This window comes from Anguilla rostrata, chromosome 14, assembly GCF_018555375.3.
Source record: "Anguilla rostrata isolate EN2019 chromosome 14, ASM1855537v3, whole genome shotgun sequence".
Lineage (NCBI taxonomy): Eukaryota > Metazoa > Chordata > Actinopteri > Anguilliformes > Anguillidae > Anguilla > Anguilla rostrata.
The window spans coordinates 37,813,186-37,823,513 of record NC_057946.1 but is presented as its reverse complement, the minus strand read 5'-3'; the positions used below and the strand labels follow the sequence as shown (position 1 = coordinate 37,823,513).

The 10,328-nt window shown below is 44.7% G+C and overlaps 1 protein-coding gene across 3 annotated transcripts in view; it reads right to left on the bottom strand.

The window, feature by feature from the left end:
* Positions 1 to 4,585: 4,585 nt before the first annotated feature.
* Positions 4,586 to 10,328, bottom strand: part of eng (endoglin) — a 53,023-nt gene continuing 47,280 nt past the window's right edge. For all 3 annotated transcript variants that reach the window (XM_064309557.1, XM_064309558.1, XM_064309556.1), the window contains one exon: positions 4,586 to 10,321. In XM_064309557.1, the coding sequence (XP_064165627.1) occupies positions 10,200 to 10,321 (122 nt within the window). In that variant the 3' untranslated portion in view covers positions 4,586 to 10,199. The remainder of the gene's footprint in view (positions 10,322 to 10,328) is intronic.

Here is a 10,328-nt window from a genome sequence, read left to right as displayed (position 1 = left end):
GTGTGGCGTACGTGTGCATGTGCGTGCGTGTGTGCGCGTGTGTGTGTGTGCGTGTGTGTGTGTGTTGTGTGCGTGTGGGGTGTGTGTGTGTGTGCGTGTGGTGTGTGTGTGTGTGTGTGTGTGTGTGTGTGTGTGTGTGTGCGTGTGTTCAGGCGAGCGTTGCGGACCAGCCGGATCCCTAGCTGAGACGGCTCATTGGGATGCGGTGGGGCGGAAGGCCTCCGTACGTGAGCGTGAAGGCTGGGGCCGCAGGGCATTATGGGCCGGCTCTCCCCGGTGACAGTCAGCACAGCACGCTGGCAGCAAGGCATGAAGGCGCAGCGGCCTCTCCTCTCTGTGAATGGCCAAATACTGAAAGCAACGGGCCTGACGAGCAGCTGCCGGTCCCCACTGAAAGACAGAGGAAGCGGAGGGTGGATGACACCAGGCCTGGCCGACGCCGTGCCGCTCCCATCAGCAGAAGCCCGGCGCTCCCTTACATAAACACCGAGACGTGCGTTAGGGGGGAAAGTAAACACCCCGGCCGAGGGCTTTTAACGGGGGGGGGGGGGGGGGGGGGGCATTTCCGTGTTCTCAGCGGGCGTTCGCTCTGTTTCCACCGAGCGTAATAAAACGTTGACGCCTCCGCCTAGCCGACGGCCACGACGCCGGGGCGGCCGGGTTCCTTTCCGGGAGATAAAACGCTTTCACGAAAAACGTCCCGGGCGATAACCTGTACAGGCCCGGCTCGCCGAAACGAGGTGAAGTGATCAGAGACCCTGCGCAAAAATGTGCTCTGATTTATTTGCCTGTTCAGCCAGTGTTGCCACCTTTTGCAGCTAAGAGCTGCTCCATCCCTCCGACTCTAATGTTTAATATTCAGCCAGGCAGGGGGAGGTAAAACGGTAAAATAGCCTGTAACCAAATTCGAGCCAAATGCAGAGATAAGGCAGAGTTAATGGGTGAGATATAACTAATGCAGTTAATGAGGTAGGGTTGGTTACACCGGAGAGGTCTGGCTTGAGGCAGTGTCAGCATGTTAGATACAACCCACACAGTGTGCTCTGAAATATACAGTCTCTTCACACCAGTAAGGAAAGGACACAGAGTACTTAATGTATCTTATTAAAACAGCTGGCACCTGAAGCCATTCTCGCATCAGTAGGCTGCACAAGAGCCTTCTTTTTCTCTCCGAGTCCTTTGCGATAAAAAAAAAAATATGCATTCCACTTCAGTTTTTCAGTGTGCGAGAATAAAACAAATTCATGGGAATTATTTTCTAGCAAACAGAAGTCATTTTCCCCCAATCTCCCGTACATCAGCTGTTATTGTTTTGTATTTTCTGCTGGGATTTAACGCCACATATGTTGAAAACGGCGACATCTAGTGTTCGTTGAAAATCACACCGCATCAGTGCAAGGGATTTTTTTTTTTTTTTTTTTTTGCTATAAGCTTATTGCATAGACTGTTGTAGCTTTTCTTGCCAATTGCTTTTGAAAATGTGCCCGAGGACATCTAAACCATAACAACAGTGCTCAAACTCCTAATCTAATTTCCAGAACTTCATAATGTTTGCTTTTGGCACACTAATGGTAAAGCATGCGCTCTGTTTTGCAAAACCCTGAAGACACATTTAATCTGTGTACACAAGATTTACCTTACGGTGTTTTCTTCACAAAATGTCCTCACAGTGCTTGCAATCAAATATAATTAATTGCAGCCCTGCTCGTGATTACGGTCGATGTGCAAATGCGAGGCACAAAATCCTTCATTGATTAATCGGTCCTAATTAATGTTAGAAGAGTGACTGAGGGGCCATTTCAGAGCAAAAGGGTGTGCAAGAGTGTCTAAGGGTCAAAGTTCAACAAATGTGAAATGGCATCGCAGCCACTATGGTGGATTGTGTAAAAAAAAAAAACCGTCAACAAGAAACCCCTTGAGTCTCAGGATCACCTTGTGCAGACACAGGGTAACATGACCTTTGATTTCTTCACGCATTTTTAAGCCCTTATAATGGGTAATGTCCACTGCTCTTGCAGTGAATCCCAGTGACCATGTGCAGGAGGTTTTTCAGCGGTTGAACCGAACAGGGTATCGGAATATTCAGGCTCCAGGCTCTGCAATCCAACAAACTCACGGTGATCAAGCAGGGACAGAAAAAAAACAAGAAACATCTCCACCAACCCCCAGGACCAGGGCTGCGCACCCGCCTGGTCTATTACAGTGAGTCAGTTTCTGCTTTCCCGAGCGGCTCGCGGATGGAATAAACATTAGCGGGAAACGCAGCTCCGGCAGAACGCGGACTTCGGCGTCACGGGGCCGGTACGCGGGAAAGGTGTCAATCAGAGATGCAGCATGCAGGCGCTCCTCCTCCCAGTACGCTCACCTTTCCGTAACGCCGCGAAAAATAGTCCTCTGCCCTGCCGCGTGTTCGCCAGCATGCATATATGTATGGGATGATATGAATTCAGAGGGCAGCCTGGCGTAGATTCTGCCCGCGGAACCTCTTCTCGAGCTGTCTGGCCCGGATGTTTTATTTTTATATTTTTCATGTTTATGAAAATCTGCGGAGGACATACATAACCAAAAAGATATTTCTCAGTAACTAGTTTCCTATATTTTAAACGTCCACAGCCGTTGGCGAAGTATATACAGAAATTCTTGAATATGGAAATAAACTCAGAAATATATGTCTGTGTATACATTGATCAGTTTAATTCCACTTTCACATTTTTAAACATTTTTATTAATTGTTTCTTCTATTTCTATTTTCATTTCTGCTTGTGCATGTACACGTGAGCATGATTCACCTCCATCCGTTCAACGTCGACACCTAGAGACCATTAACCACTGGCGCGCCAGAGTCCAGCCCTGGAGGGCAACAGATGCTTTTCAACTCCGGTATTTAATTCACGTCAATGATTGGATAAGAATACACACACGATTCTCAAGGCTTTAACCGGTTGATTCTCGAAAGGAAACCACGTAGGCCTGTACCTAAAGAAACTAGCATCGATTACATGACTTTGACATCCTAGACGATAGGCGAAAACATTTATTTATTCATTCATTCATTTTTACTGTTAGCTGTTGTTGTTTTGCGCTCCAGCAACGATACCTTTGCTCAGATTCAGGACAAAGCAGTTACATCTTAAGTTACAGTCCAAGGACCCGAAGCTTCCCCCTAAGTTGCTGTAATACAGGATCTGTCTTGTCTTCGCATGGAAGCTGTACCTGGCCCAGCTCGTACCTTTGAATCACTATAGTGCGCACTCCACGGTCGGCAAAGCGCATAATCCATGTTTAACGCAAAAACAGGCAGAGGGACAAGCGCTCTGTACAGTAGAAGCTCACGTCGTGCACTTCCTGGATGCTCACTTTGCGCAAAACCTGGAAACGTAGTTCTTACCCACACGGCAAGTGAGACAGCAAGGGCAAGATGTGGACCGATTCAGGTCCAATTTCAGCACTACCCGTCCAGAATCGGCTCAAATACGGCCTGGAGTCGCTTGCTATCATGATCAAGAGTTTCCTCAATAAAAAACTAGATGTGATGAAAAGCGTGCGGTGACATATTTTTGTGTTTGGCAAGGAAAGCAATGATTTTTTTTTAAAAAGTGGTGGAATTTAACTCGCTACCGTGAAATTCCGACGTAATTTAACTGCCTTGTTCCGAAAAAAAGATAGGTATGGGGCGTCCTTGTGCTGAATTACAGCGTGACAAAATGTGTGTAATTGAGCACAGCGAGAGTTTGACGAGTCACCGCGTGGCACCTTTGAGCTGGAGGGAAAAGGAGCTGTGTTTTAAGGGTGCATTAATCGTTTGACTTAATTGCTTTAATTAATGACCGCGTGATCCGAGCTCCGTACAGCAGTTTACGTGAGAGCGGAGTGCTTTCGCAGATTCAAATCAGTCAACCATTCATACAGCAATTACCCAGATCTGTTAAGAGCTCCGAGAAGACTTAAGAATTCATAACGCGCTGGGCAAAATATCTAGGCATGCTTGCGCCGACATAGACACCTATATGCAACTGGCGTCCCTTTTCGCAAATACTAATGATGTTTTCAACAATTGCTATGTAATCGTCTTCAAGGCTGTTAGTTTCACATTCAGTGTAAGATGAAAGGCCATCCATGCAATTGCCAGTCTAAATGTACACAATCAACTGCAATGCACAGGAGTGACCACACTGTGGCATGCAAGACGTAGAGTAATTTGCCCGCCTCTTCATCAGTTTACAGCTCTGCAACGCGATTTTAAATTCGTCTCACAGGTAATGTAGGTTCTAGTAAACGGATTCACTGACACTGGTATTGTTGCACTCTAATGAACTTCGAGGCCTAAAATTCCACACGCCCAAGGCCTAGCCCTAGAGGTATGTTGAGTCGTCACTTGCAATGCATGTAAAGGTCTCATCCACATGAAAGGACGCGGTGTGGGGTCTATCATAAACTTGCGTAAACTTGCGTAAAATCAATGTCTCCCCACCTACAGAAAGAGATATAAGTCCATTGTTTCTATGGTGCTGCAAAACTTATACACTCTGAAAAAACGAGAAGACCATTAATATAAAATAAAAATGACTTAATTGTAGACTTTAAATCAGTACTTTTAAATATTTTTATTGAAAATGTGTTGATATACAATACAACATACAGTATATATCTGAGAAAAATCTTTTAAAATTACACAGCATCGGGTCGCCATGAATTATGAACGCCTTCAAAAGAGACAAATCAGCAAAACATGAGACTCAGCACGAACAGTAAATGACAACAGAGAGACTTGCATTCTTGCAGAATTCCAGATAACAGCTTTTCTATTTCCGCAGAGCCGCTGGGCTCGAGCCCTTCTCGCAATTTTAAAGGGGTGACATCCTTGACTCGCGCCTTCCAGCTGCACAAACACGTGCGGTTACACAAGCTTCGAAACGGCACGCACGCAGCCATGTTTCTGCAAGGTCCCCCCATTCTATTACGACAATGGAAGAAAACAAAAAAACGTCATTATATCTCTGTTTTCCCTTCAAATAAAAGCAGAAACTATTTTTTTGGCGGGTTGAGTGTACGCTGGCGGTCGAGAGAGTTGAGTAGCTGATGGAATGTTAAGAGATTTGACTCGGATAAAACCGGAGAGATGTTCGGGCGTTGTTCGGGGGCCGCAGTGTGTCGTATTGGTTACGGATCTGGGTTTGCAACTCCAAGGTCGTGGGCTTGACTCCCTGCCAGTGTGCCCTGGAGCAAAGTACTTAACCCGAATTGGTTCTGTGAAATACCCGGTTGCATAAATGGATTTGTAGGTGAAGAATGTAAGATGAAATAATCGCTCTGGACTAGAGGATTGAATGCCTGCGGTGTGACGTACTGTAAACGCTGAGAAAATGCTTCTGATTCCATCTCTCCAAGATGACAATGCAATATTCATCTACCCTGCTCACACTCGTATCTGGGGTATGTGACGCATTCCTGCATGTATCCCACGTGGCCAATATTTTAAATATCCACAATTATGTGTAAAATACATCCATTGATAAGGCTGGGTACTTTCTGTAACGATGCAGGTTAAGTAGCTTAAGCATCGAGAGTTTATCACCACTGCCCCACCCAAGGAGTATTGGTGCAACCTACACCCTCGAAACAGATGTGTTTAACAACAACACATAAAATGTCTCTTTTTTAACACACCTCAATGTCTAGTCAAGGACAACACATTTTGTGTTACTTCCAACACAGTCCGTGTTACAAAATCTCCCTTAGTAACACATAAATTGTATATTTGTAACTCAAGATTAGAAACCTTGACACAAAATGTGTTGGTAGTAACACAAAAAGTGTGTTGGATATTAACGCATCCTTTTTGAGAGTGTACAGGCATGTAGCAAGCCATGATCCCTAATGCCTATAACACACCTGTATTGTGCAAACGTATGGATAATGTCACTGTTATTACCCCAGAAAGGATATTCATAAGACCAATGTGTATTTCCTCATAATAAAAAGCATTACATGATACACACCAAATGTAACAATGATACATTTAATATGGCAAAATATGTAGCCTATATAACAAAAACACTTTTTTCACTGATTATAATAATACAAAAAAAATACAAATGTACAATTACTTTTATCAAAATAGTGAAGTATGTATTTCTAAAAATCTAGAAATCTTAATCTGATTTTACTTTTTAAATTTTGTCCCTCAAGGTAACTGCAGTAACTTTTCTTTACCACTAGATGGGAGGAAAGGGCACTAAAACGTAATTCATAAATAATAGACGCAATCTCCTATTAGAGCCTACCATTATGTTTCATTACTTTTTCGAGAGAGTCTGACGGGGGGACGGGGGTCACGCTGAGCCCTGGGGTTTGAGGGAGTCAACCCTTTATTATTCCTGGACTGGTTATATCAGCCGTGAATAGTCAGAGGATGCCTTCCTGAAGGGTCTTCAGTGACTACCCCGATAACCCCCGCCAACCGTCCTTCCTTGCGATAGCCCAATCTCCGTGGGAACGAGAAAGCGAGCACATCGGCGTTGTCTGTGGCGTATCTCTGCATCCCAGAGGAAGAGAATGTTGACGGGAGTAGCGCGCGCACTGACTGACAGCCCGTCTGATTCTCCCCGCGTCTTATCTGCGCTCTGCGCCCGACCTGTCACGGAACGCCGGTCGCCCGAGGCTGCTTTCTGTCCCTACCGTTACGACCACGGAACTGTAAGTTCTGTGGATGGAAAGTGGAAAGGCGAACGTCGTAGAATGCGTGAGAGGGAACGTGTGGGCGGGAGGCCGGTCCTTGCTGTCTCGCCATGTGCAAAACCGAGAAAACCATACATGTAAGAAAAAATATTTGCAGCGTTCTACAATGGGTATTGCCATGCTTACTCATTGATCTGTATTTATACAATTTACAGAGTTTAGTATCTTTGCAGCCAGTATGTCATGAAACTAACTACGTGATAAGGGCATAAAAAGGTATTATATTATGCGTCAATAACTGATATATTTAGCATTTTAGAATTTCATATTTTGCCATATATGAATATATCACATTTTCCTAAGGTCCTACTAATCTGGAGTCTGATGGGAGGTTGCGAAGAATGGGAAGGCTTGCTCACGGTGAATAGTTTCGAACGATCTCTTCTTCTTGGGGAAATGTCGCTCGTACGGCCATCGCCGTGGCAACGAAAGGCCGAACTGGACGGTAACGGCAATTCCTGGGTAGCCTTTAATTCGGGATTTTGGCCTTTGCTTATTACGGACATCTGACTTGCAGTTTGCCAGAGGACAGCAGATAATTATCTGCTTAATCAGATAGTGTAAATGTCTCAACCGTTTATGATGTCACGCAGTTTAAATAATGTCCAATTACGAGAGCTGGCCTCAATCGGTGTCTAAGGTATTACGATATCCAAAAGTTGTTAAAGAAAATGTATGCAGTATGAATGATAGACGTAGGAGGTAACGAGTATTTCATTCTCTACAAAAAGTATACGGACACTTAACATATACGCCTATACTTCACAATATTGCACAATACTCAAGTGACATTCTTCCTGTTTTTTTCTCTCTTGCTCATCTTGCTGGTATAAACGCGCGCACATACACGCACACACACACGCACACGCACACACACACACACACTTGCAAACGCACACGCAGATTCACACATGCAAAAATTATCTTCACCCAAAATAAAGATATATTGAATAGTGGCACATAAACAATTCAATTGGCTACATCATTTTAGATAAATTTAGGCTAAATATTTTACATAAAACACTACATTACTTGGCTTAGAAAAGAAAGCAGATAATTATGTGGATTCTTTGTGTTATTTCCCTTTTATGTAGAAAATAATATCTGTCACTCAAAAAAGGTCAAATTTCCTTGTCTGGGCATGTCTTTGCGTATCGAGGCCCACCCACGTGAGCTCTGTCATCAAATACAGACCAATCAAAAGCCAATTATTTACATAAAGCGAAAATAAATAATTCCAAGTTTATAATTGGCTTCGTTGCTGGTATATACAGATCCTAATATTAATTAATTATTAAGAAACAGATATTAAAAGTTTTAATTTTGGGAAAGCCTTGAGGTTTGCTGTGTGAAATCTTTTTTATTGACTTATTTTTTACAGAGGACAAAAAAGCGGAGATATCAAAAACACTATCTGTACATGGGCACTCAAACGGTTCGACCGCTTACCTCCAATTCAGACTGTCCTCTTAACCCAAATAAATTTCTGTGCTTGGGCTTGACTCATGTTTGATCACTTAAATATAGAACATTTTCCAAACATGTATAATCTGTATGCTTCTCAAATCTGATTTTGGATTTGTTCATCTTTGTGTTTTATCACTCTCAAAGATGTAAAAGACAGAAACTTTTTTTCAAAGATTAATATCTTTGGATTTTTACACCTTTAGTTGTAATTGTTCGACGCTATTTGCTTTCGCGCTGTGGTTGACAAAGCAAGTTAGGACTGGAACTGATAAAATAAGAGCATGAGTAATCTGATTGGTTGACAAGATCAACCTAGCATCAAGTGTGTATTTCACAATAAGAGTTGTGCATAAATTAAGAGGTAGCCATTTCCAATGCCTTCCTAAATCCTACAAGACAGAAACCCCTATGTTAAAATTCTTTTTTAAAATGTCGCACCACTACGGATGTTTCCCACATCAGCCTAGTTAGCGCAATATGATTATGTTCTGTGCCGAAGAAACCTGACGCTAAAATTAAACGCTACCAATGCATCTTCCCGCTAACTCACAGAACCGATATCCTGTCTGTCTACGGTCTGTCTGTCTGTCTATGTTCTGTCTATCTACGGTCTGTCTGTCTATGGGTTTCGCTCGAAGTCGTTAAGAGATAAGGTTTCAGATCGCGTCACTGGCGGAAAAACAAGCGGAAAACTGGCGTCGCCAATAAAGTTAAATAAAGCCCCTGTTCGTCTGCCCCCTTTCTGGGACTCTTATTGTGCGGCCGGCCGGGCGGCACGGTTTACTGAAAAGAATGCAGCGAATTTCCTGTTAGTTCTGTGGGGATATGCTTTGTTTTTCCTCTGGCTAAGAGATTTTCCACCGACTTCCCAACTCCATACTTCACTGAGAGGGGCCAGGGAGGCCAGCGTAAAGAGGCTAGGATGGAACTACACCCCCTGCTTCCCCACCCCTCTCCTGAACCTAACCCCCCCCCCCCCCCCCCCCCCCCCAGTATACGCTACGGTCTGGCATATTGCGAGTTTGGTTATGTTTGTGATGAAGCGAAACAGTCCAGCATGTTGACGGTTTGCTTGCGTTTGTGAGGGAGTGAAATGGTGAGGCTAATCGAGCGTTCGGTCGTGCTTGTGGGCAGTTGAAACTGTGTCCGGCGTGTTTAGAGGTCGATTGTGTTCGTGATAAAGTGAAACATTCCGGCGTGTTACATAGCGTGTCCTAATGTATCACAGTGACAAGAACAGGCCGTTCAGCCTAACAATGCTCGCCGTTTTCCGACCAAAGCGTTTGGTTGTGTCTGTGAGAGAATGAGACAGTCTGGCAAACGGAGTGTGGTTGTGTTTGAGATGAAGTGGCACGGTCAGGCACCCTAGGCTCTGTATGTGATGGAGTGAGATGATCCGGCATGTTGAGCGCTCGGTTGTGTATGAGATGCAGTGAAACGGTTGAACGTTTGGTCGTGTTTGAGATACAGTGAAATTGTCCGACATGTTAAGTGCTCGGTTGTGTTTGAGATGCAGTGAAACGGTCCATGATGTTGAGCGTTTGGTTGTGTTTGAGATACAGTGAAATTGTCCGACATGTTAAGTGCTCGGTTGTGTTTGAGATGCAGTGAAACGGTCCAGGATGTTGAGCGTTTGGTTGTGTTTGAGATGCAGTGAAACGGTCCAGGATGTTGAGCGTTTGGTTGTGTTTGAGATGCAGTGAAACGGTCCAGGATGTTGAGCGTTTGGTTGTGTTTGAGATGCAGTGAAACGGTTGAACGTTTGGTCGTGTTTGAGATACAGTGAAACGGTTGAACGTTTGGTCGTGTTTGAGATGCAGTGAAACGGTTGAACGTTTGGTCGTGTTTGAGATACAGTGAAACGGTTGAACGTTTGGTTGTGTTTGAGATGCAGTGAAACGGTCCAGGATGTTGAGCTCTTGGTTGTGTATGAGATGCAGTGAAACGGTCCAGGATGTTGAGCGTTTGGTCGCGTTCGCGGGAGGACGGCAGGCCTATGCCACGCTGCTGGTGGGCGTGCTCTGGGTGCTGCCGATGCTGCCGTTGGCGCTGCTGTTCTCAGACGGCGACGGGTTGCCGGGGACACCCTGCCGCTTGGTCTCGGTGCAGGGACACCCTGCGGG